At 42.8% G+C, this 27,796-nt stretch overlaps 1 protein-coding gene across 1 annotated transcript in view; it reads left to right on the top strand.

The window, feature by feature from the left end:
- The window catches only part of Syx5 (syntaxin 5), a 58,657-nt gene that overhangs the window by 11,244 nt on the left and 19,617 nt on the right, over positions 1-27,796 (top strand). Inside the window, exons 2-6 of the mRNA XM_037419213.2 lie at positions 258-422; positions 4,575-4,651; positions 16,938-16,993; positions 20,486-20,598; positions 26,435-26,509. Of these exons, the coding sequence (XP_037275110.1) occupies positions 273-422; positions 4,575-4,651; positions 16,938-16,993; positions 20,486-20,598; positions 26,435-26,509 (471 nt within the window). The 5' untranslated portion in view covers positions 258-272. The remainder of the gene's footprint in view (positions 1-257; positions 423-4,574; positions 4,652-16,937; positions 16,994-20,485; positions 20,599-26,434; positions 26,510-27,796) is intronic.

Here is a 27,796-nt window from a genome sequence, read left to right as displayed (position 1 = left end):
ACTTCCCAGTTTGAGTCACAAAAGTTGCACGACCAGTTTTAATCACAAGTGTGAATGAGCTTGAACATACTGGTGTTCTAGCGTAAACTTTGAAGAAAACATTTTTATTCATTTGCTCATTCTTTTTGACAAGATTTGCAGAAGTGCTCGACAGGGCTGAACAAGCGTTGTCTTACCTTAAAACAGGATTTGCTTGCTTGATGCTTGCAACCAGTTGTGAGGCGCTGAGCAGCTTGCCATGTCTTTGGAAATTGCAGCTTGCGCTGGGCCCAATGATAGCTCGTCGTAGACGCACTGTCTCGAGCACAGACCACCACGAGGACAGCCTCCCTGTGACCTCGTGTATCTCGGCCTGCACCATGACAAGCCGCGACCGCACGGCCGAGTTCAAGTCGGCCGCCAAGCTCATGCAGGGAACCATGGTGAGTGCTTTTCCTCCTGAGGCATTGCCTGCTTTGCTTTGACAGGTTTGACAGTTGACCAGCGCAATCATGATCACCTCTGCCGAAATTGGCAACGCTAGGCGCCGTGGAAATGGTTCAAATTTCTTCAAATTGAACGCCGCTTGCCCTTCTTTCGTGCATGCCTCCAGAGAATGAGGTGACGTAGACAACGGAATTGCTCTACATAGGCAGTAGTGTTATGTAGTCAGTCTTCTACATAGACGACTGTGCTCTGACGCAGCCAACAGTAGCACGCGACACAGTGAAAATTATTTGACACGGCGTGTGTTGTTTGTAAAATTTGTTGCTTGAATAGATGAGTAAAACTTGACCGAAATAATGAGACACACAAAGGGAATGTCTGCGTCTCTTTCATTTCGTTCCCGTCAATTGCAGTGATATGCGGGGACATCCTTGCGTTTCACATGCGCTCTTGTTCCTACAATTAATGCCTTGAGTCGTCGCCAGCCCTAAAAATGAAAGTAATGTTCTGGCACGTTTGAGAAGTCGTAATGCTCATTTATTCTACCCCATTCAAGTAAACGGTAATCCACCACTGGCTCCTGATACCGCCATTCGCGTGCCACTGAAGTGTCGCAGTTTTCGAGCTTGGTTGCAAGCCTGATTATGGGTGTGGCAGTCAACCACGAAATAACGCTGGTCAGCAAACCGACGCAGCACACATCCTGGGGGCTGGGCTTGCTCAGGCTCGTCATACGCATGACATGTTTCTTGCACTTGGATGCTGGAGAAGGTAGGGAAGACATTTGGGCTGCTAAGGCTACGTGGTACGAGTGGCGAGGGTTTTGAGCTCGTCTTTCCGCATCATGGTTTCGTGCCACTTCAAAAGGCTAGTTTTCTTAACTTGTAATGAACCAAATGAAAAATTTCTTGCGGCATAATTCTCTTCATCGGACATACAACTGCCGCTGTCTAACTAAAATTTGTTATTGGACCTGCTGAGAGACCCTTTTAAAGTCTTGTGTGTTTAATATTGAAGGTTACAAGCCTGTATATGTGTGCTCATTTTGTTCCTGGGCATTTCTTGCTTATCATAATACAAATAAACCGCTTTATAAAAGGCATGCTCTGGATAGTAGTTCTTATCTTTTACATGCGATGTCTCTTATAAACAGGGTACCTCGTATGCACTTCCTTATCAACCCTTATTCTACTGTAGGCACACTGGTGTCTCTCATACCCCATACTCTCTTACATCAGTGTCTCTTATAGAGGGGTTCAACTTATATACTTTCTTCAGGAGCATTGGGTGGCCTTTTTAGCCATTCTGAAAGTACATTGAAGTCAAACAAGAAATCACTTTGGAGTGATAAAGCGCACTCGAAAACTGTACTGTCATTAATTTTACCATCTTATGTTTATTATTAGAAGGGGAACCTAATGTGATTTTTTTTTTATTTTGTCTAGAATTTTTCGTACATGTGCCTGTGAAATGTTACAGATTTTGCTGTATCTTTTGTATTTTGGCGACATTAGCTCAGCGCAGCTGCCTTGAAAGGGCCCGCCAACGCTTTTCAAGAACCTATTTTTTATTCGTCTTTTGCATAGAGGGATGGCAGGGGATAATTTTAGTATTGGTTTAAGTGCCGATACCAAATGACTTTCTATTTTAATCACGGCATTAAATCACTGCATCGCTGCCGATCACACCAGCACGTAGTTGTGCTCACCTGCCAGCCTATGATTGCATAAAATTTACCTTGGAAAAGATTGTGGTGTGCCAACAGAAATGATATTACTAAGGCATATCATTTTTTTTCTGTGCTTCTTCATTGAGCCCTGAACAGCTGGGCTGCAACAAAATAGATCACTATAACTACAAAGCATGTCAGAGATGCTGGCTGCCATTCGCATCTTCATTTTTGGCTTACACGTGTCGGATGCCCATACGAAAGAGTTCTTTTCCTTTGTGTGCTCTTCTGAGTTAGCAAGCTGTCTTTTTCTGCACGTGCGGTGGGCTGTTGATTGTTGTTGAAGGGGTGCAATGCACCCTTGTAGTTTGTCCGGCGGCTCATCGAACAACTCCCGAAGGATCAACAGTACTTCACAGCACTGGTTGTTCCACAAATTCCCAACTCAAAATAAAAGGAGGGAGTCATGCAGAATGTAGCAAAGAAGAGCAGAAAATACCTTGCTTCAAAACAGCAGCACCCGTTCTGGCAAGTTAGGCATCAGGCACCAAGTTTCTTACGGTGGCAACGATATCAACATTACATTGGAAAAATCAAGCAACAATGATGTGCGAGCTTTCCCTACGTAGGCCTTTTCAGCTCGTTTCATTGGGGGAGCCATCCTTTCAGGGCGAGTGAAATGGGGTGAGGTGAGAAATAGGATGAGGGTGGGCATTTTTTATTGTATTTTGAGTTTTCTATATCCAATAACTTAGGACTGTGTGCTGTTATCTGCTGTTTTTGCTGCATTAGTCTGTTAGTGCTTCAGCCTACACAAACCACAAGTAAAAAATGGCAGGTTGAATAGGGTTGAAGGGCTCCGGATAAATGTAGTTCAGGGTCCCTTTAGAAGGCAGTATACTCAATTTTTTTTTGCGGAGTAAGAACTGCGTCGACCATAGTAGACACCGCCAAAAAGTATGACATCACGGTGATTTGTGCAGCAACTGCAAGGTGGTTTCACCTCATGTGTTTTCTTTGCGCCCATTTGCTTGGCTCATCAAGTGTCCACTGGCAAAAAGCGCTGTGCTCTTGGCATGGTGGAAGGGGATCTTACTAATATGAGAAGAATAGTTTCTCTCTCAAGTGTCTCTTCAATACAACTGAGCTGCCCTTCCTGGGCATAGTTTACTCTTGCCAACAAACTTGCGGAATCTGTACCCAAGTGTGCATACCCAGAGTAGGCGCACCCAAGTCAGCTGCTGCATAACACTTAGCTTGTCGCTGAGATGGTGCGTATATTTTCAGTGGCTGCTGCATTTCCTGGTGCGAACAATGCTCTTATAGTAGACAAAAAAGCCATCCACAGGTGGCAACATTGTAATTGGAGATTTCCTCCATCTTGATGTACAAGAATAACTTTGTTTCTTTGCTAAAAACTGTGGTAGATGGCCTCAGTCTTGGGCTACTGTAGCTGCCATGCATTCATTCATTCACATAAGCTTTCCACCACTTCAATGTCTTCCCTTTGGTGGAATTTCCTTATAACTTGCGTGAAGTCAATCTTTAATGCAATACTGTGAAAATCTTTTTGTGACTTTTGCCAGTAATGCCTGGGTCTAGTTAATGCCATATTAATCTTGGATACTGGCAGGAAATATTATGTGCATTAGCTGCCGCATTTTTAATAATCTGGAATCTTTTATAGATATATCAAATAGAGCATTAAGGTACCTGTGCACAACTCTAAATACGAGGGAAGTCCCACTGAACAATATAGTGCAGTGGTTCTCAGCCATGGATGTGTCAGGGACCCCTTGCAGCAGAGTGGAGGGGGGGGGATACGTAGGTAAACTAAAACAACTGGAGCGTGAAATAGGCACCTGTTATTGCTACCAAAAACATCAAACAAACGTGCTACGTCACTTTATATTGGACGGTTCATCAATATGTGGCACAGTCACGCTTAAATAAAAATGCTGGTGAGGGTTTCGTGGGTCACAGAAATGGCTTCGCGGACCCCTAGGGTCCGCGGACCTTCGTTTGAGAACCACTGATATAGTGCATCAAGAGGCCCTTGGTTTATGCTCAGTGGTTTGTGATGATTATTGGAATTCAGTTTTCTAAAAATGAATACTCATTACTTCTTTACTGTTACCTGCTTGAAGATAATGGGTATATTCTAGTGGCTGCAGGTGTAGCCATAACTTGGCGCTTGTCTCCTGTAGTTTTCTTCCTGTTGTCCCATATTTTCTTGCACTATTTTTTCATCATGATTTACAAACTCGCGCAACAGTCTGTCCTTCTGAACATAGCTCTTGTTTCTTGGGCAAGCTGGAGTATTTCTCACAAAATGTAGCTTCTATCGTGATCTCACAAACTTGCACTTACACGGGGAAAGATGTGAAGAAGTGTTTGAAACCACTGCGTATTGTGTGACAACTTAGCTTGAGTGAAAAGAAAAAAGAGAAGCCGTGCCTGAAGCATTGGCTGTTTGCAGGCCTTGCAGCAGCGTCGGATGCGTGGCCCTGGGGAACGGGGAGCCCAGGAGTTGGGTCGCTTCATGCATGTGGCCAGGTGAGTACTGAAGCATTTAATTCAAACAAAGAGTCATTTGGATTGGAACTCGTGCTTTCTGGATTGTTATTGATGCTCTGGAATCTCTAGGTTTCTGCTTCTCATCAGAATTGGGACAGTGTGCACTGACTGCATTGAGCCCTAGCAGTCCAAATAATGAATTTCGTCGGGTGCTATCTATGTGCAATGATGCAGCCTTGCATCAACAAGAGCTGAAGGAAACAACAGAATCATTTGTTTCAATTTTTCTTGCTCGAATCTGGACAGATGACCATGCTGGCTCTATTTTAGCATTCCACTCGGCTGCCGTCCTGTTTCGGACAGCAAGGTAGCCTGCATCTTACACTGGACTCTAAAAAAAACGGATATCTGTTGAATGGAACTGCTTTCTAAAGGGACACTAAATAGCAAAACAAATGTTTGCGTATTGGTAAAGTATGATTTCACAATACCGAAAACACTACTGTTACCGCCACTAGACGCTTAGTAAGCGAGAAAACACAGGAAGAGAAAATGCGGTTGGCAACGCCACCTTGATATTCCCGCACCAATCACTACAATGTAGGAAATTTTGAAGCCATCTACTAGGTCCTAACTAGCTCTATATCGATAAAAATTAAGTACCTACATTATAATCAGTGGCTGCCATGGACTTAGCATCAGAAGCTTCTGAAAATCTTTTAGCCAATGCCACAAAAGTACCGAAAATACAATTTGAAATTTCTTTTTTCACGCGTGGATATTTCGGTGCAAAATTTGAAAATGAAACTTCAGCTTTGATTTTCTCGGCTAATGATAAACTGACGATAGTGATACATATGGCATTAAAGTTCTCAGAGTGCACTTTGCCAATTCAAATGAAGTCATTGTTCCTCTTTAGTGTCCTTTTAAACAGAACTGCCCCTAATATGATTGGCTTCATGCTTGGATTTTGTCCCCCTGCTCAGGAAACCCTCTCTCAGGAAACTGAATTCCTGTTGAATGGAACACATTTTTCTGGTTCCGTGACGTTTCTTTTAACAACTGTCAATTGTATTTGACTTTTATGCTGTCTTTGTCAGCTGTGTGTCTTGCGATCTAGTAGGGCGAGTATTGAAAAAAATTCTTTCTGCTGCAGTTTTGTCTGCTCTTGGGGTACCCATACTTTTGTGGCTTGCCGCTGTGTCACTTTGGGCTAAACCCAACAACTTCACTGCTGCTGTTAGTAGGGAGTTTTATTGCTAGGTACACAAGCTCTTGGGACGTTGCGGGCTTCGGGGCGCGCAGCGTTGCATAGCCAACCCATACCCAACTGGAATGCCTTATAGAAGCGCGCACGCAAACGCAAGCCGCACGAAGGTCACACGTGCTCACAGCGCCATAGCGTCTTAATTGTCGTGTAAGTATTATTTAATTATGTTTACGATTTAAAATGTAAAATTAAACTTACATTGTGACATAAAGTAAACTAATTTCAATAAAAGATTTTTGAATGATATGACAGTTATCGACACGAAACAAAAAAGCTTTTTCGAAGGCACCACACTTGCGACTGAAGCCGGCACCGTCGATGCCAAGCGATCCAGACGGCCGGTCATAGTCTGACAAGCACGACGACAGAGTAACGGTGTAACGTGTAGCTCTGTGTAACTTTTAGCTTGTACGTATACTTCTTTACGTTAACGTGTTACCAGATACCAGTTTGCGTTTACCGTCCAACCGGAACGTGCCTCTTGCAACGTTTTGAGCTTATCATACGTAAACATGTATGCCTTTACGTTTTCGCAAACCACAAATGGTGATGCTAACTGCATTTAAACTACATTTAACTAACATAGGAATGAATCACCGTTGCAGCAAAATCACGAGACGTTTTTTATCGCAAGAAAGTGAAAAATACAAGGTTGCTGTAACGATAGTGTCGACATCTTCTGAGACTTCGTGCAACCACAGTCATGAACATGTTGGCTTACGCGTAATGTTTTTGAGGTGAAAATGAATAAAAAGGTTACTCATTTGTAATAAGGCAGCTGCGCGGGTTTTCCACCAGACGTACAATGCACAATGTTTCTGCAATAACAATGTTGTGAATGTCTAGTTCACTATGGCCGCGCTAGATGGCGCCACCTATTCAGCTGGTCGGGGGGCTGGCATATTTTTAGTTTCTATGTTCCAGGCCATTCTAGCTTTGGTAATCTGGTTGAAACAATGTAATCGCTATTGGTGCTCGCACTTTGGCTTATTTTAACTCGACGGCTTGAGTATCCGCATTGCGGGTACCATAAGTTCCTGCGAAGGTGGACCTTACAAGGCGGCCGATCTATGCTGGTTGAGATATCGTGCCTTTGTGCCATGCTATTTGTATAGTGGCTAGCCACTATAATATTTGCGCTTAAAACTTAAACGTCAAAGTGGTGGGTCTGGTCATCCTCGGTTTTGCTCGCCGTGAAGGTAACATGATGCGCCAGCATGTGCACCCGAGCAACTTATCTCTGCTAGGAGGCCAGTGGTTGCAGTGTTGTTTATGGCCGCGCGGACGCATGGCCCCATCGCCCCAGCGATCTTGCGACGCATCTGTTTGGGGTTTCGCCCATGCGCAATACCGCTGCCTCAAAGTCCTGGGTACGCAAGCCGCTTGGGTACCCAGCACTAAAACTCCCTAGTCTTCATCAACACCACACACAATGGCTTAGTGGCCTCATTATAACTGCGCAGAAGAAAAGATGTGGTGTTCTGCGTTTCATAAGTTGAGCAATTTCTTTTCTGACTATTGTTTTTTTTTCTGATTCATCTATTCTTTTTTTTTCTGATTTATCTTTAAGGCAATCTTGACCATGTTCATGTTTTAGACATTCTCAAGTCTTAAACATAAACTGTTGTTGGCATTTAAGTCTCCTTTAAGCATGTTTTTTAATGTGTCACATTTCTTGGTTTTATCTAACTTGACTTGCGAGAAATATTAGAATGAATGCTGCAGTAACAAATTGCTATGTCAAGTGAAGAACGGCAAGCAGCTCTAAACTTGCAGCACACACCTCATGCAGAAAGCACGCACGATTTGAGCATACACAGGTCGAGCACAGACAAACAGCTATTACAGCTCGACACTTAAGGCAGGCTGCTCAAACAGAAAGACGCATGAAATGAACACACAGGTGTACACAGGATGAGCAGGAACTACTGTCACCATTCTTCTTCGTGCGCGAGCAGTGTGCTCCTTTCGAAAACGCGGTCATGACAGCGAGCAAAGTGACGTTCGTGCTCTCTTTGACCACTGTAACTTCAAAACAAACTTGGGGTGGAAGCACTAGAACTACAAAGCGCCCGTGAGCCACCACGCTAGAGAACACCTATGCGCATTTTGATCACGCCATGTGGAGGTACAGCGACGCACAGGGTGGAGCGGCAGGACGACCTTCAGAACGTCGTGCCATCTCACTACTGATGGTGAAAATGCGCTGAAGTTGCTGAGCTCTGAGAACTGTGAGCAGTACATGGTGTATATAAATGGCTCGCTGTTTAATGTGGTGGAAAAAAGGCCGCTCTGTGGCTTAGGGGTTAGCGTCGTATGCTGAGGAGCGCAAGGTTGCTGTTTCGACGTTCCGCAGTGTTTCTTGTTTCTTTTTTTCCTTGCAATCTGTTACTTAATATTTTACAATGTCATACCCGTAACGGAAATACGTCATGGAGCCGTGGTGGATCCATCCCGACATAAAACATTTTCGTGTTAAAAAAACAAAAGAAATCTATAACACACGGCTAACAAAGTTATTAAATGGTATCTGGATTCAATTCATTCATAAAATCCAGGTTTCTAAGGGGATTATCAATACTCTCTGCTGTACTGACACTTTTGTAACAAATGTCACACATGTGAGAGCTGGCACTCCTGCCATTTGTGAGAATCGTTTTCTCACCTAGATCCTTTGTTGTCATTAAAAGGACATGCATTCCTGGAATTTTCTTGGTGTTGATTTAAAGAACATCAGGTCTGCTACTGTGAAACTTGCATAAGTACATAGCGTGGGCTCCTAGAGTTCCCACTGCTTTGTTTACCACCAAAACTTCAATCACTCCAGTATGTGAGGTAAGCATGCAGGGTTTCCCTAGCATGAATGGAATCTTGTTAGGGAGATCTGCACTACTTTTTGCTGTGTGTTGTTGACTTCTTGCTTGTTGCGGCAGTTGAGATATGTGCAGTCGGCAGCGAATTTGATCAGGTTTTTTTCCCTCAGAGTGTGCCGAAGTTTGCCGGTGAAAAGAGCGGTTGTGCTTTTGGTAAGGTGGCGCTACCAGCATGGGAGTCAGCTGCAGGTTTGTTGCAGTCAGCTGCAGTCAGACCATGTTTGTTCATTTTTTATTTATTTACTTTTATTTACATATACTGCCATCTCATTGCGAGACATTGAAGTGGTAGGTACAATATTTTCTTGGAAATAAGGCATAGCAATAAACAAATTAGCACACAAAATGAACGCTAAACTGCGTGATTTAGCAAGCATATAGAAACAAAGTTATGCAAATGTGCATTTAACAAATCAACATTGCATCAAATAACACCTCTTAGATGGAAGAAAAAAGGTACGAATATACAGAAAGCGCACCATGCATTTACAACTGCAGAGGCACATGCTGATGAATTCTTTCTGCAAATTGTGCAGGAGGTAACTAGCGAAGTGTGCCGTCTAGACCATTCCAGATTTCAACTGCAGATGGCAAAAATGAGTATTTAAAACTATTCAAACGTGGGTGGAATGAGACAAGATTAAGGGGGGTGGTTAGTTTCAAGTAGCACGAGTGGGACGCTTCGCAAATGAAACTGGGGCCGTGATTACTGATGATTCTTGTACAATCTTATGTAGAGCGACAAGCCGTTAGCACGTGTATTTGTGTGCTAGTGTTTCAGTCGATAAATTATGTGCGTGCGATGAAGGAAAAAAGTGGTGGTCGTATCTGCTGTATGTGAACCTTTGGCTTTCCTTTACAAAGATTCCAACTTGGCTACGTCACAAGAGAAGTATGGAGACCAGACAACCAATGCATACTCCAAGATTGGCCTGTTTATGGTTTTAATGCAGTTAATATGCAGTCCTTAGTACTAGCATCCTTAAATGTACAGCTTAAGTAGAATAATTTACGAAGGGCTTTCGAGTGAATGCGATCTAGAAAATACCTCGTTTAATAGGAAATGGTCAGCACTGTTGGAAATTACAGAGTATAGAACACAGTCATCTGAGTGATGCTACAGCTGCGCCAATTGCGCTAAACTGTGCCAAACTTCCCTGGCTGCTACATTTCCTCAAATTTTGGCAAGTCTGTGCCCTACCTGTGCCGAGGGGCGAGCTCTTATTTTCAGAAACTAAACTACCTGAGGTTCTCCCGCTGAAAATGACATCGTGGTGCACCTGCGTAAGACGCAACACGAGCCAAGCCAAACCAAACTGGAGGAAGGGTCACTGTTGGGACCATGGATGGTTGGGACGCAGTGTATTCCCAATTTTTTGGACTTCCTAAGGACCAGGCAATAGTCCTAAAAAAGATTCATGACATTTATTCCGCTCAAGTAATGAAATTGCCGCAGCCCCATATGAAATAGCTTCAATGCCTCCTAGAGTACAGTTATCAGGCATCTCGGTGCATGCTCAGGCTGTCGTAAATACATTTAAGGCCTGCCGACATCCATTTTTAAATATGCGTCAACCTGATGAGCGCCGCCGATACCCGCAAAGCACGGAATACGTTGTGGATTTATCGCATGTAGTATGCGGAAAGGATGATGCAGAACATAAAAAATGTGGCAGAATAGAGGAATACTTGTCCGGACCTCTGCAATGCATGTGTTCACTTGAAAGTTGTGCCACTGTACGAAAATCTCCAGTGACACGTAGCACTTGCTACCACTCGAGACTGATCAATCATTCCTAGTTGTGTGCAGCACATCACCTACAAAGCTGACGCCGCTCCTACCGGGGCGCTTTCATACACACGTGTTTGTCATAAAAATGTGTTTTTTATGCCCAATCCATTCCTGATCGCACACGGGCACTGTGATGGCGAGCTGTTTTCGTTCGTGAAGGGGTCTGTTCCATGCACTTAGCCGATAAGTGCAGAAAGGCAGCGTGGACGGCGGCGCGTGTAAGATGAACCCTTTACTGCCCGATGTCGCCAATTTACGACTTACTGAAAAACTTTGAGTAAGTAAGTCACATAATGCATGCCATCTTCGAGCTACAAAAATGGTCAGAATCCAAGTGCATGCGTATCAATGAGAAGAAAACACAAGCTGTCGTATTCCGCCCTAAAAATAAACCAGTTCCTTTTTCCTTCGGCATTAAACTGAACTCACGATGTATAGATGTGGTTGAACAATTTAAGTGCCTCGGAGTGGTTTTTTCCTCCTCTATGTCTTGGGAACAGCATGTGGATCACATTTCAACGAAACTGGCTCAAATAACTGGGATCGTAGGCAGGCTCAAATACGTTCTCCCAAAACCAATAAAACTACTATTGTACAATTCCCTTTTTTACTCTTATTTAAACTATTGCCACTTAGTCTGGGGCACGACTACTCCTGGCTGTCTTCAGCGTATCTACATTCTGCAAAAGAGATTCCTTCGTCATGTTCATAATGTACCTTGGCACTCGCCCAGTGCAGATCTCTTTTTGCAAAGTAATGTAATAAAGATCGAGAACTTGTACAAATTCCGTTTGAGTGTCAGGTTTCAACTCGAAACTCTAAAAAATATAAACCATCTACGATACCTTGCCGATTTGCATGCACGAAAAATGACATTTATGACAAGGCATGGAGAGTCTTGGGTTGTGCCGACACCCAGAATAAACTTAGGTCGACAACGCCTGCAATTTACTCTTCCTTCCCTTCTAAATTCATATTTACATAGTGGTTTTGATCTCTTCAGTTCGTCAAAGAATACTTTGCGTGCCATGTACGTTAATATGTAAGCTTAGTTTTTTTTTTTTTTTTTTTATACTCTATTTTATAATATCTTTTAGAGTCTCTTTTGTATTTGTCGATTATTGTTTATTTGCCATTACACTATGTTAATACTGTTGTTTAATGAACATTGCTGTGAAGCTGCTGCTAAGCAAAAGGGTGTCGCGGCTTTGTCAAGCTGTCTCTGACAGCTTTTTCTGCGCCTCCACTGTCTGTACCCCTACAAGGCAGAAATAAAGAATTTGAATTTGAATTTGAATCTTTAATGCCGGCTGTCAAGTACTAACAGGGCATGTAGTCTTCAGCACCAAAAGTCTAGCTCTGTCTTCTCTAAGGTATTTTTATCTAGAACCAATTGTATTAATGCTGATGGTGGAGAGGCAAAGAGCGTTTAACAGTTCTCACTTCTTCGTTTTTTCTCGCCTTGGTTATGTAAGTTCTATCTCCATTAATTTTGTCTATTTGGTGTGTACGCACTCAAGAGGTTGCACACAACATGTTACGCAGTTCTGAAGTACGTTTTTTGTTGCAAACCTCTTGCTTCTGTGGCTTGTGGAGAATTAATGACATACATAAAAGTACGCATTAAAGTTGCATTCTAGATAATTTACCAAAGGAATCATATAAATGTTGCTATTTAAAGCTGGAAAATGAGAACAACTTTTATTTTGCTCGGCAGTTTCATAATTCAGGCATTAAAGGGTTAAAAGCATGCAGTACACCGACAACTACGCGACATACATTAACAAGCAGTTAGCAGTTAAGTACTTAGTAATGTGTTTCAGTAACTTAGATGTGGTAGATAACAATGAAATTGGCCTGTAGTTAGAAAAGATTTGTTTGTTACCGAACTTGAAGACTGGGACGATGTTAGTGGTCTTTCATATGCAAGGAACGAAAGAAACCGACTTCCTAAAGATGATTGTTAAGTAGCGAGCATTCTACTCAGAGTAACGCTCAAGGAAAATGTTAGGAATGTCATCAGGATCAGTGCTTTTGGGTGTGTTAACATTCAATAAAAGGTTATGTTCACCTTCATAAGTAATAACAAAGTCGGGGAGTGCTGGGAGGGTTAAAAGGAGGAGGGGAGCCACCGTCATTGATGAAAACAGATTGAAAGAAGTTTTTGAATGTCTCAGAAATTGAGGAAGGCTCAGAAGAGGGGGTGCCATCAATAAATAATAACGAAGTACAGTCGATTCTTGATAATTCGATCTCGAAGGGGCGCGAAAATTTGTTCGAATTAAAAGAAGTTTGAATTAATGAAAGCTAAATGAACGGAGGGCTCTCCATGCAGTGGCGCATGTGCATTGAGCTTACACATGAGGGGGAAGCTTCAGAAGACTTACATTTATTCACAAACCATAGAGCATCCGTTAATAATTGAAGCAATCAGTGATGCACGTCTGCAGATGTTTGTCTTGCAGCGAGTCAATCAATTTCGCATGCAGCTTGCAAAGCATGTCTACTTTGGCTTCAGCATTCTTCTGGCAAGAGAAGTTGCGCACGGAAATGTCCGGCGCCGACACTTTCTAAAGACGAGGACAACAACGACTGCGTAGCGGAGCCTCCCGCTCTCCACTACGCAGCCGCAGCATGGCCAGGACGTGACGAAAAAGGAGGGTGGTAGTTGTGGTTAGAAGAGGAGAATGGCACCTAATTTCTGCAGCCCCGTCGGGAGCCTGGCGCAGTGCCTATAAAAAAATAAAATAAAGAGCGTCTTCACTCGGAGAGAAGCAGATCAGCATTTGAGAGAAAACCAACACTCCACGGCAGCTTTTTTTTTTCTCTCTCTTCACGCGTTTCAATGAAAGGAGAAGGGTAACGTGGCAGGGACAGGAAAGGGGGAAGTGCGGCACCGGCGCATGAGAGACCCCGCCTCCCCTCAAGGCGCAGAGCCGTGCTCCCACAAGGGGCAAGGGCTGCAGAAGATAGTGCCTTTTTCCTTTCCTTCAGCCATACATTCGTTCAACCCAGCGACAGCTTTCTTTTTTTTCCTCTCTCTCATCGCGCGCAGCGTAGGAGGGAGAAGAGTCTACATGGCAGGGACAAAAAAGGGAGAAGCGTGACACTGGTGCATCGCAGATCGGCATTTGAGATAGAGCAAACATTCTACTGCAGCCTTTTCTTTCCTTTTCATTTCCTTCGCCTGCAGCGTTGGGGTGTCGCAGGTGCCCCCGCGGGATCGGGCAAAGAGCTGGGAGCCTTTTCGGAGCACGGTATGTTCGAAATAACCGTCGGAAGTGCTTGGGCGTTCGAATTACCGGGCGTTTTCGCCCATTAAAACGCAAACTAAACTCAAACTCAAACTCATTGGAATACACATTGCTTTGACGGGACCTCATCGTGAGTTCGAATTAACCAGAAGTTTGAAATAAGTGTTTTCAAAATATGAGATTCCACTGTACTAGAGTCTTTAGGATTGATTGTTTTCTAGAACCACGAAGGGTTATCTTTGAGAATAGACAATAAGGTGATGTTATAATAGAAATGTTTCGCCTCATACGTTTTGCCTTTTAGTGTGGTCTAGTGAGCTTAAAAGACTGGCTTAGGAATGGTCTTTGTGACGGCGTTTACGAACACGTTTAACATGGCGTAGTAGGTGAATGATTTCCCGATTGTACCAAAAATGCCGTCCGTTGCGCTTTCACACATTTCTTAGGAACGTGACTAGTGATACAGTTGTGAACAATAGCATGAAACATGTTGACCAGATAGTTGTCACACTGGGAGCTACGAAAGAAAAGTTCATCGTATGTAGAAGCGACCACATTCACTATAGACGCGTCATCCGCTTTGGCAAAGTTTGGTACGTACTTATACACTGGGTTTTTCGCTTTAAATGTGACATTCACCCTAGCAATCACTGCCTTGTGGTATGACAAGCCTTCAATAATGTAGCACTTGTGTTCATTACAAGCAATTCGTTGTTTATAAAAACAAGGTCTAACACAGAATTCTCGTGAGTTGAGTAGTTAACTAGTTGGGTCATAATGAAAGACAAGAACATCTTGATAATCGATTCGCAAAGCTGTCTATCAAGACCAGTTGGCTTGAGTGATTGCTAGTCAATATGCGGGAGATTAAAATCACCAGCTAATAAAAGTTTCTCTTTGTGTGCTGTGCTATGCAATTTCTCACAAAATCAAAAATGTGAGTATTCATATCTGGGGGCGGTAAATTGTGCCTAATGCAACAGTTAAAGTTCCGACCATGATTTTGCACCATAGGGACTCAGTACCGGGCAAGTCGGGCAGGAGGAAGAAATCAATGCCTTTCTTTACAAAAATCCCTACGCCACCCCCGTGACCGCCAGTTCTGTCCTTTCTCAGCACGCTGTAATTTTTTTACATAAATTCACTGTCTACTATTGTGTCATGAAACCAGGTTTCCATCACGCAGATTACAGTCAGGTTGTGCGATTTAACGAAACAATTAAAGTCTACAACCTTATTCACCAGACTTCTTGCATTAACATTCAAAACAGTGAGTTACTGATCAGGAGGCATTCAGACAGTGCGTCGCGATCCGGAGGCCTTCTGAATACAGCATTTCAAGTCATCCCATTTGTAGCGCACATTATTAATAACCAAGGTATCAAAACGTAGCTGAGCAGGTTTTGCGCTGTTTCTTAAGTCAGGCGAATGCTGCCATAGATTCTTGCGCAGGAGGTGGACACGGGTCGAGAAATCTTCGTTTATGAATGTGTTAGTGTTCTTGAGTTTACGAGATTTTTTCAGTATTTCTAGTTTATGCCTGTAGTCAGTCAGTTCTATTATGACAGGACGTCCTTTGTCTCGTCTTCGAGCGTGGAGTCTATGGCAAGACTCTATAGCATCACAGTGTACACTCAGTTTGTCTGACCATAGGCTATTGACAGAGGCAAGCAGTGTGTCCAGGGTTTCATGTGGCGTTTGATGCAGGCCATAGATGACAAAGTTATTCCTTCTTGTCTTGTTCTCCAGGTCATTGTTTATCATATCTACTTTCCCTATTGCGCTCTTTAGGGTAATTATGGCCGGCTGAAGTTCATGCAGGCGCTGGGCTATGTTTTTGTTGCTGATGGCAAGAGACTCTTTGTTCAAGCAGACGTTGAGTGACGAAACATTGGCCGATTGGGCAGCTATATATCTTAACCAATGCGAGCCTGCCCAGCTAACAGTTCAGTTAACATTTTTTCGGTGTTTGGCGCGGGGCTCAACTCAATGTCACCCGCAAGAAGCGACAGTTTTCTCAAAGAATGTAAGGAACATAACAACGAAGGCAGGGAATGGCCAGGGTCCAGCAGCAATAAAAGAAAGTGATCATCATTTCGATAACATTTGTAGCCATAAGCATAGCCTACCTGCAAGACGAAAAAGATGTAACTGCAGCAACCATATGCCATACCGTGGCCGGGCCCACTGAAGAGCAGAGCGCTTGTGCAGGGTCTTTTATTTTAAACTGCGGCAGGACAGTCGAGGTTCTGGTTGAGGCAGGAAGGGCGCAGGAGCATTAACTTGACGAGAGCAGAAGACTGGGGCGTGATGCAGATAGGCACTCGAAGGGTAGCAGGGATGTACACGTGTTCGTGGGTACGCGTGAAGAGCAATGAAAACCAGGGGATGCATTGCGCAGGCGTCACACAGGTCTATCATCTCCGACGAGATTGCGACCATAAAAAATAGCGATGATCTGCAAGACGAAAAAGACGTAACTGCAGCAACCATATGCCATTCCGCTGTCGCACCGACAGCTGGTGTTGAGCATTGCTAGCCTTGCGGTGGCCTGTATTGAGTGCCTTACTGTGAACACGAATCACGCCACATGAGGTGCATGGATGGATGCCCCTGATTGACTCCACACTTGAAACACTGTTGCCGGGAACCCAGGAAATAGTATCTTGGTGCCTCGGAATGCTTTAATTCTGTTACCTGTCATGACTTGTCTACAGTCTGATACAGGTCTGTGTTGGGTGAGGACAGTTGGCGTCATTTGGTGTCAGTTGCAGGTGACGCATGCAAACAAGGATGAGTCAATGGTCATTCAGAAACTGCAACAACAATATTGTGGGTTTCGAGGACAGAGTTGGCAAACCCAGTGAATTGTTTTCACTCGTAATGGCTGGTGAGACTGCCTTATATGCTGGTTGATGAAAAGCAGATGTTGAAGCTAGGTATTTTGATGAGTTTCCTGGCTCCCGCATGCGGAAAATGTTCACAATGCATACTAAGGAAGCGAGAAATGTTGCATACTAATGAATCTCGCCGCGGTGGCTTGTGCTGGTCCCTATGAAATGCACACCAGTTGACCATACGTATTGACATTCCTCATACCCAAATGTCTGTCAACCTGGTCTGTTTTTTAATGCAGGCAAATTGGCAAGGATATCACCAGCACCTTCGCCAAGCTTGAGAAGCTGACACTACGTGAGTGAACTTGAGCTGCTGCTTTTTTAAGCGAATATGCACAAAGGTTAAATGTGCAGTAAGCTTCTCTACAAGTACAACCTACAGCTGAATTGAAACATGTTAGTTTGGCAGTAGCAACGTTTTCGTGCCTTTCTGTGAAACCTCACAGTTAGAAAGTTGAAAGAGAAAGTGAACACTGTAAGCATTGTCTATTCATGCAGCCAGCCTCTTGTTGGAGCTCTGTGGCTTTGCATGACTGAGCACCGTGTTGCCAAGTTTGGCTCTGGAATGTGTCATTGTCATTCCAATGGAGGTGAAACCTTTTGTGTAATTATTATAGTGGGTCTACTCCTCCTATTAATATGTAACCATATAGGTAAGTGTGAGTGTGGAGGGCACACTCACACTTACCTATATGGGCACACTCACACTTACCTAAACCGAAGTTTCACCCTCAGAAAGTACTTTCCACGTGATGTTGCAGAGTCATTGAGTGATCCTATAATTTTCTCACTACCAAAACAAAAATGTAGGTAAAAATAAGAGAAGCTGCTTGCAAAAGTTTACTTGAAATAGTTTCACAGAAGAAAATAATCGCATAAAAATTGTCAGCTTTGCAGAGCACTAATGGGTGTCCGCAAACATGCATCTAAGTTGTGAACATGGTGGAAAGGAACACTGGTGCAAGTGTTTCCTTGGAGATTCAGAAGAATGCTGCATTTTATGCAGCAGACGTTTAGTTTTCTTTTGTACTCTTTGTGGCAATCTATGTTACGAGATTATGGTCAGTGTTTAAAACTGTCTGCTCCTGTGTCTGTTTTAGCAAGCTGGGTTTATTTAATCTGTTTACCTTGTTGTTCCCGATTTATGGAAGGAAATGAACAGGCAAGAGAAAAAAAAGGCATAGATGTTAACAACCGGTGTGGAATAACTGGTATGGTACCCTACACTGGGAAGGAAGATGAGTGATTTAATGTATGGTACATTTCAATTTGGTATGGCTCCTCACTGCTTTTAAGTTTATAGTTCGGTCTCCTCTCTTGGCTGTTTACCGCGGACAAGCATAGTCGTCATGGTGTTTTGTGTATCACGATGATTGTCATCAACAAAAGTTACTTTCACTTGGAATGAATGAAAACTGTACTCTTGTTCCTTGATGCTAGATTTGTCCATGTTGTGTCTAGGCCTTTACGTTATTGCCTATATTCATTAAATTGCGATTGTATATTTCCGAGGCTAGTAAAATAACCAAGAAAAAATTCATTGCAATGAAGGAATGGCACCACTTTATTTGGGGAAAAGGCTCTACAAATTGAGGAAAAAAGTATTTTGCCAATAACGACACTACTTTTTCGGTAGCAAAAAGGGACTCAGTGAGCACTCCAAATTTATGTACTACCATTATCATTGCTCATGTTGGCCACATGCACGAATGTCACCGCTTCCTTTTGGTCTGGTTTGAAGAGTGGCGCAAACAAAACAAACAAATTAACAAAGCCGCACTGATAGCAGACAGGGTCTACCTTTTGTGTCTTTTGTCACATCTGGCATTTTATGATCTTTTTTTTTCTTCGGTACTGTGCGAATAATGTTGAAATGGCTGCAGTCACAGTTTTTTAATGACCCGCACATTTTGCGGCCTGCACCACAAGATTTGGACGGATTCAAAGGCAAACATACTTTATGGATATCTTTCTGGCTGGGTAAAGTTATATGAATAAAGAGACTCTCCAGCCACATTTAGTTGAAAACTGACCATACGTTTTCAGACCCATTATGTCCCCGCTTCATGGGTTAACTGTCCGGGCGGCTCTGAAGCTAGCGCCTTTTCTTGGTGGTTGTTCCCAAGTGTGCACTTTTCAGAACCAATGGAGAAAGCAATGCAGCAACATAAATGGTGCAAAGAACGCTGGTGGAGAGACAGGCAACTACTGAGAAAAGTCGCTACCATTGGAGCCAGCCAGACAGTCGCCCCTTGAAGCAGGGACCAAATGGGTCTCGAAACATAGGGCCACTTTTAATGTTGAAAGCTGTAAGCTAAACATTGCCGGAGAGCCTGTTTATTCCTACTTTGGTAGATGTACATTGAAATGCTTACATTTATGCTACTATGTTACCACCTTTGATGAAAAACACTTTAGAGTTATAATCCAAACGTTCCAGTTCTATTCTTTATCTTGTAAGAATCAGTTATTTAGAATGTTTAGAATGAAAAAAATTATTCAGGTTATGAAAAAAAATGTTATAATCAACAAAACGTGTTATTACACCTATTCTCATAAATAAAAAAAGTGGTTTGTGTGAATTAAAAGTGGCTTAATAGGAACGTAATGGGCACAATTAGCTCTGCTAGGATAATGGGCAAGCTCAGTTGAGTTCTTTTGAAGAAACTAAAAAAAACATTAAATCCTGTACATTTAAACAATGGCCTGCAGTATGAAAAATTACTATTCGGTTTTAGTTACCCAGGTGATTGTTTAAAAACATAGTGTCCCAACTGAAATGTTACGTATGTTCGTGTAACGCCAGAAGTCGTGTTTTTAGAGAAACTTACTTCAAGTGAATGACCAGGAGACATCTAATATGTATTATTGTGACCTACCCTGCACATTCTGCTTGTAATGTGAGCAGAAGCACACTTTTTTTTAAATACTATGTAGCCTGTGCAGCGTTCCACCTTGACTGCCTTCTCAAGCGTGCACGGTCTACTTGTTCCAGGTTCAATACCTGCTTGGCTTTAAAATGTTAAGCGAGCCCCTGGAACCTGGTATGCAGCATTCTAAAATAAAAATTAATTAATCAATTAGTGGTACTGCAGCTCTTTCATAAAGTGCAATTGTCAATATGCAGTATTGATTTGACAGTTTCAAAAAATTTACTCCACGTTATTCGAGCACACTCAAGTGCATGACTCTTATATTGAGCATTATCGCGAGAAATATGGAGTGTGCTTGAAGTAATTTTTTTATTAGATTTGTAATGAGTTGAGATAAATAGCTCTTCATTAGAGCCCCAATATAGTAACTATAAAATAATTATTATGGGACATTCAAACATAAGATGTTTGCATGTGACTGCAACTTGCTTTTCCAGTATACTCCAGAATTCGAAATAAGCTGCTTCAAAGTGCACCAAAATGAAAATTCTACAGCTCCGAAAATTTCTCCAAATCGGAAATCTGCAGTAGCATCACTGGGAAGTGGACAAGGGTTGACCAACGCTGTAGCTCAAGTGGTAGAACATAGGGCGTGTAATTCAAAGGTTCCATGTTTGGTCCCAGCTGATGGAGAGTTATTTTCTTGGCCACTTCACCTGAGTATCATAAATACTACAAACAACATTCCTTGACTTCTCTACGCATTATTTTTTGTTAGTTCTTATTAATACTGTGTCTAACAAAGAAAGAAGAGTCCTTACAATTTCCCCCATTGTCTTTCCTGAAGGGAAGTGACTGCGTGAAAGTAAGTGATACCATTGCATTGTCAATGTGTTTTTCTTATGCTCACCCAGTGGCAAGGCGCAAGACCATCTTCGACGACCGACCTGAGGAGATACAGGAGCTGACGTATATTATCAAGCAGGACATCGGTAGTCTCAACAAGGCCATTGCACAGCTGCAGGAGGTGGGTCGCTCCTCAGGAAGTTCAGTGCTACTGATTGCTGACAAGCAGGCTTGTGCGAATAGTAAAGTATTCGAGTTCGCTTTGAATCACATTTATATTATTGAAAATTTGGGACTGTTTGCGATGAACAAATAGATGTACATTAGTTTGCATGTAACCGCCTGTAAAGTTAACTTCACTGCGGTATTGGGGAGCTTGATTGACTGTGAAAGCACCTTTTCAGGGGAAATCCGCTCTGCCGTGAAGCCCCAGTTCAAATTCAAATGGGCCCTACAACACTTTTTGAGCATAGCCAGAAAACACTGCCGATCAGTAGTCGAGTATACCGAGAACACGCAAGCCAAATATTATAGCGCAGCATACGGGCTGTAATTCACAACAAATTCTCAAACTCGGCTAAAGACTGCTTTTTTCTCTCGGTAAATGATGCCGCAAGATAAAAAATTACTCGTCACAGTCATTGTATCAGCCATTGGCTGATTTGAGCATGGCGCGCTTGGTCGTTACTGTGGACGCCATAGGAGGCCACGACTTGTTCACGCCTACGTGCAAGATGGCTCTAAAAAGCCGCGTATTCAAAGAAAAAAAAGGGGGAGGGGAATGCTCAAGGTCACGAGGCGCACATAAAGTATTTTCTTTTTTCATGCCATCCCTCCCTTTAGCTTACAGCGCTTTCGGTGGGATTAGAAGAGAGAATGAAATTACACCGTGCAACAAATCTTTGCGAATCTGCTCGTACTGGACAGTTTCTAAAGATTTTTGCGGTGGTAAATTCATGAGCCAATAAGCTTCTTTAGTGAATCCATTCTATGGTTACTTAAAAAAGTGTTGCAGGGCCTTTTTAAATAAACATAATACTCGAGGAGCTAGGAGGTGTTAAATGGGATATAATAGGGCTCAGTGAGGTTAGGACAGATGAGGCTTATACGGTGCTACTGAATGGGCACGTCCTTTGCTATCAGGGCTTGGCTGACAGAAGAGAACTGGGAGTGGGTTCCTAACTCACAGGAACATAGCTGGCAACATAGAGGAATAGTATAGGTATAATAAAAGGGCGGTAGGTATCGTAATTAAACTGAATAAGAGATACAAGATGAAGGTGGTACAGGCTTACACGCCTACATCCAGCCATGATGACGCTGCAGTTGAAAGCTTCTGTGAAGATGTGGAATCGGAAATGAGCAAGGTAAAAACACAGTATACTATATTGATGAGACACTTTATTGTAAAGGTAGGGAAGAAGCAGGCTGGAGACCAGGCAGTAGGAGATTATGTTATTGGTGCTAGAAATGCCAGAGGAGAGCTACTGGTAGATTTCGCAGAACACAATAATTTACAGATTTTTAATGTGCCTTCTACCGCAAACGAGGCAACAGCAAGTGGACATGGAGGAGCCCTAATGGCGAAAATTAGAACGAAATAGACTGTATAATGACTGCACACCCAGGCATCGTGCAGGATGTGGAAGTGGTTGGCAAGGTACGATGCAGTGACCATAGAATGGTACGGCCTCGAATTCGCCTAGACTTTAAGAAGAAACGACAGAAACGGATACGCAAGAAGCCAATCAATGAGCTAGCACTGAGAGGGAAAGTACAGGAATTCAGAGTCTCGCTTCAGAACAGGTACTCTGCTCTTATTGAGGAAACCAACCTTAGCGTAGATACAGTGAATGATAATCTGACAAGTATCATTACGGAGTGTGCAGTGGAAGTTGGAGGCAGGGTAGTTAAACAGGACACCGGCAAGCTTTCCCAGGAAACGAAGAATCTCATTAAGAAGCGTCAAAGCATGAAAGTATCAAGTGTCAAAGCATGAAAGTCTCAAGTACAACAGACAAAATAGAACCGGCAGAGCTTTTGAAGTTGATTAATACGCACTAGGTATCAGATGTAAGAAGGTATAACATGGAGGGAATTGAGCACGCTCTGAAAAACGGAGGAAGCGTCAAAGCAGTGAAGAGAAAACTTGGGATAGGGAAAAATCGAATTTATGCACTAAGGGACAAAGAAGGCAAAATAACTACCAATATGGATAAGATAGTTAAAATAGTGGAGGAGTTTTACAGAGATCTGTACAGTAGTCGGGACAACCACAACCTTAATACTGTTATAACTAGCAGTAACCCAGATGACACCTTACCAGTAATGATAGAAGAAGTCAGAAAAACCTTGGAGAGCATGCAAAGAGGCAAAGCTGCTGGTGAGGATCAGGTAGCATCAGATCTGCTGAAAGATGGAGGACAGATTGTGTTAGAAAAACTAGCCACCTTGTTTACGAGGTGTCTCCTGACGAGAAGAGTACCAGAGTCTTAGAAGAATGCTGACATCATATTAGTACCTAAGAAAGGAGATGACAAGGACTTGAAGAATTACAGGCCGATCAGCTTGCTTTCTGTTGTATAAAAGCTATTTACAAAGGTAATTGCTGACAGAGTTAAAACATTAGAATTCAATCAACCAAAGGAACAAGCAGGATTTCGAACAGGCTACTCAACAATCGACTGCATTCATGCTATCAATCTGGTAATAAAGAAATGCTCAGAATATAAACAACCACTATACATAGCCTTCATAAATTACGAGAAGGCGTTTCATTCAGTAGAAATATCAGTAGTCATGCAGACTCTGCAGAATCAGGGCGTCAATGAAACATATATAAACACTCTGGAAGAAATCTACAGGGGATCAACTGCTACCATATTGTTTCATAAAGAAAGCAAGAGAAAACCAATCAAGAAGGGTGTAAGGCAGGGGGATACAATCTCCGCAATGCTATTTACCGCGTGCTTACAGGAGTTTATCAGAGGCCTTGAATGGGAACAATTAGGGTGAGAGTTTAATGAAGATTACCTTAGTAACCTGCGCTTCGCCGATGACATTGCATTGCTGAGTAACTCAGGGGACGAATTGCAACTCATGGTTACGGAGGTAGACAAGGAGAGCAGAAAGGTGGGTCTTCAAATTAATCTGCAGAAAACGAAAGTAATGTACAACAACCTCAGAAAAGATCAGTGCTTTGCGATAGGTAATAGTCCACTTGAAGTTGTATAAGACTGTCTATTTAGGGCAGGTAATAACAGCAAAGCCGAACCACGAGGTTGAAGTAACTAGAAGAATAAGAATGGGGTGGAGTACATTTGGCAAGCACTCTGAAATTATGACAGGTAGAATGCCACTATCCCTCAAGAGGAAGGTATATAACAGCTGTATCCTGCTGGTACTTAGCTACGGAGCAGAAACATGGAGACTTATAAAGAGGGTTCAGCTTAAATTGAGGACGACGCAGTGAGCAATGGAAAAAAAAAATGGTAGGTGCAACTTTAAGAGACAAGAAGAGAGCAGAGTGGATTAGGGAACAAACGGGGGTTAAGGATATAATAGTTGAAATCAAGAAGAGGAAATGGACATGGGCTGGGCATGTAGCGCAAAGACTGGACAATCGCTGGTCATTAAGGGTAACTAACTGGATTCCCAGAGAAGGCAAGGAGGTTAGGGGGAGAGAGAAGGTTAGGTGGGCAGAGGGCAGATGAGATTAAGAAGTTTGCGGGTATAAATTGGCAGCAGCAAGCACAGGACCGAGTTAACTGGCAGAACTTGGGAGAGGCCTTTGTCCTGCAGTGGACGTAGTCAGGCTGATGATGATGATGATTACCCCCTAATCAATTCATCATTCTTTACAGTTTAAAAGCTTGTTATGCTGGCTTATATGTATAAGTATAATAAATTTCAGAATGTTACCTATCTTACAGGTTATCACGTGCATCTTATCAAATGTCAAATCCTGCTACCACTCAAAGTTCTGACTTTTTTTTAATGCAAAAAAAAACAAAACAGAGACAGGCACTGCATCTTTCTTGTTCCTTCTCCATTTTTTCGCTGATTGTTAAAGATGGATTACAGTCGAGCTCCGCTACATTGAACGCTGCTTCAACGAAATTTTGGCTACAACGAAAAATTCACGATTCTCTGTCAGCAGTCCTTAGGAGTCAATGCATAAATATTCTCGCCACAACGAACACCTTTTCTTTGATCGTCCCGCTTCAATGAAACTTTCAGATGCGATTTCCGGCTCAGATACTTATTTCTATGCAGTAAACCCAATCTTTAACATTTCGATGCATTTTTCAGAGCCTGAAAAAGCGTCGACGAAGTCTAATACACGTGTTGGCACCATCAGAAACCGCTGCTGTTCAGCAAGCATGGAAGCTGTCGTTGCTCGATAATGATGGCAATGAGACTGCCCTGCTGTTGCCACTGGCTTGCTTTTGAGCCGACGGCGATCCGAAACTGAAGCTCAGTCGCTCAGTTCATGGTTTCCTTGACGCAGCTGCGGGGCGCAACTGTGGAATGATGCCTTTTCCGATTTCGATGCTTATCATTATGTTCGCGCTTGGCCAGCATGGTAACTAATCAGAGCAGCTGTTCATCTGCATTATCAACAAAATCAGCTAACCGCAAGTGAAGGATGATAAAAATGGCATAGAATAATGGCGAAAGTCGCTGCTCCACGATACCCTGCCTCCAACTCGGCGCTCTCGGATATTTTTGACGGCGGACAGCTGCTGATGTTAACGTGTTAATGCAACTGTTTGGTTTATGCACGAAGGTAGTTTTAGGCGTTGTTTCAGCGTGCTTTTCATCATGGCCTCATAAGCATGGGTGAAAAATCACGTCGTGATGCTGCTGGGAAAAAATAGGGAGCAGCGGACATTTTTTGAATTTTGAAAAAAGGCTTTCCTTTGTTTTGCTAGCTCAGATCAGCTATATTTTTTCGATTTCACTACAATGAAATTTTCGCTTCAACGAAATTTTTTCCGTGCCCCGTCAGTTTCGTTGTAGCGGGGTTCTACTGTACTCCAACTTTACTGTGTTAAATCTCCAACTTTACTGTGTTAAAGAAGATAGAGGCCTCTTTGTCAAACAGGAGTGTCATTTTGGAAATGTTCAGGAAAAGTTACTTGTAGTTCATATAGTTCTGCACGTAGCCTTTTAAGGTGCAGGTGGTGTAATGGAATTGGAATGTACTAACATGATCGTTAAGCGTCTACGAAGAAAAGCTGAAAAAAAAAGTGAAAAGATTAAAAATAATAAATGTTGCAGTTTTCTGACCAAAATGGTTAAAGAGGTGTAAAAGGAAAAAAAAAAGCAGAGGGAGGGTACTCTTTAAGTTCAGTGTAAAATTTGCATCTTTTTACAAAGCAATACATATTACAAGCGAATTTAGAGAATAAAGGCAGTTAAAATAAATATCCTCTGTCCTCCTTGCTTTTTTTATTTTTATCTGATTCTTGGAAATTACCTACAAAGCAGCATCTGTTACCATGCTCAGGAAATTTGAGCTAAAATTGGTAGCGAAAAAACTTGAAAAATGGGGGAATCGATACTTGCGATTCACTAGACACACTGCTTAATCCTCTGTTTAGCCCTGAACTTTACTTTAGTTTGGGGCTCTATTGTACAGGGCACATAAAAATATGAACCTTTACATTCACATTCTAACACAGTCTTAACCAGGTCTCTGATCTAGCACTCTGCAAGGAATACATATTTCATGACAGTTTAGACAAACAAAGCTTAGCCTGGCTGCTTCTCATCATGAATTGTTCTGTGCCCTGTTGTGGAGGTCTTCCTCTCTCTGGACTTGATCTTCTATCAATTTCATCAGACAGGGTAAGATGGCTGTCAGTAAATTAGCGCAGCCTGTATTGCACTGAAGTGCAAATGTGTGGATCAAATTAGCCTATGCTCTAGTGCTGCGACTGTAGAGTGCACTTTGTAACCTGCAATGAAGCAGGATGAAAGCCTTCGTGGAAGTTCAGTACAGTCTTGCGCAGGTGGCCCGTTCGAGGAACCAGCTGGGTGGCAAGCACATGCAGTCCCACTCCAATTCTGTGGTAGTCTCCCTCCAGGTGAGCATTTTTCAAGAACTGCAAACAACTGTGGGAGGCAGCATGAGGTACATGAAAAAGAATCAAGAAATGTGGGAGTAGGAAAGGGAAAATGTGCCTTCTTTTAATGTGCTACATACTTGGAATACAAAGTGCTTTGAAAAAGTACGAGGGAAAAAAAATTTAACAGCAATTACGATACTGCATAATGCAAATTCTGAGCATAGCTGTTCTACTGTTTTGATTTTGCGGTAAGTTGAGGCGCATGTTGAGCAAGAGAAAGCAGGGCGTGGGCACCTTCCAGAGTAGCCACCATTGACAGGCCTCCCTTCATGCAGCACTTTATTTCTGTAAATGTCTGTTGATTCTTGAGTGCCGATGGAAGTGCTGGCGCTATGGCGAGGATGAATGGTGACTTGGTCTTCCAGCACATTCAAGGCGTGCCTTCCTGAACAGGTTTGCCACTGGTGGCTACTTTTCGCCAAATTGGCGAATTTGGGAGGACTGCGGTGACTTAAATTTATGAATGGCGAACTTCTGCCGATTTTCGGCTGAAGTCACGACTGAGTTATGCATGCTACACTCAGTGTCTTCAAAACGAATGGGTGACATTTTTTTTTATTTCTCGTAGTTTTAGACCCACTTGTAGAATGTGCACCTTACGCTCGAATCAGTAAGTGTGTACTGTTTTTTGTTTCTTTCTCCTTGATGCACCCAGATTCTGGAGGTGCTGGTGCACAGGTGCATCCTCCTGTCCCAGCAAAATTTAGGTCAGCGGACTGCTTTGTGTGCCACAAGATGGTGGTGTTATACTAAGTGTTTTATATGCTTTGAGAGCTTTAAGCTTCGTGAAAGTTTCGCTCCTGGAGCTACTGAGTGATGGTTAGGCGGCATGTTCCGATCCAAGCTCCAACTTTAAAGAATAGCTTGTCGACTTCTTCACTGCTGTAGTACCCCCTAATTTCGCATGTAGAGTTTAAGGTTGTCGTTAACATACTATTTGGGCCAGCGAAGAAGTCAGCCTTTTTGGACAGCCTTCAGAAATTCCACTGAGGTGAACGTTTAGCGTAAGCATGACTGCAGAAAAAGCACAGTGCGGGCATTGCGATGGTTATGCAGTACTTTCAAATTTATTGCTGTGGTTCTGGAATTGAGGTATTCGACTACTGGACACATGATTAGACTTCAATGAAGTTTTCTAAATCTGCACGAAGGCTATACACGCTGTCCCTTTCTTTTTGCAGCAACTGCTTCGCCCTGTATTTGCTACAACTGAAACCTTCAGAAACCTTTGTTGCGAGGCACCAA

This window comes from Rhipicephalus microplus, chromosome 6 (assembly GCF_043290135.1).
Source record: "Rhipicephalus microplus isolate Deutch F79 chromosome 6, USDA_Rmic, whole genome shotgun sequence".
Lineage (NCBI taxonomy): Eukaryota > Metazoa > Arthropoda > Arachnida > Ixodida > Ixodidae > Rhipicephalus > Rhipicephalus microplus.
This window is presented reverse-complemented; position numbering and strand designations above follow the sequence as displayed.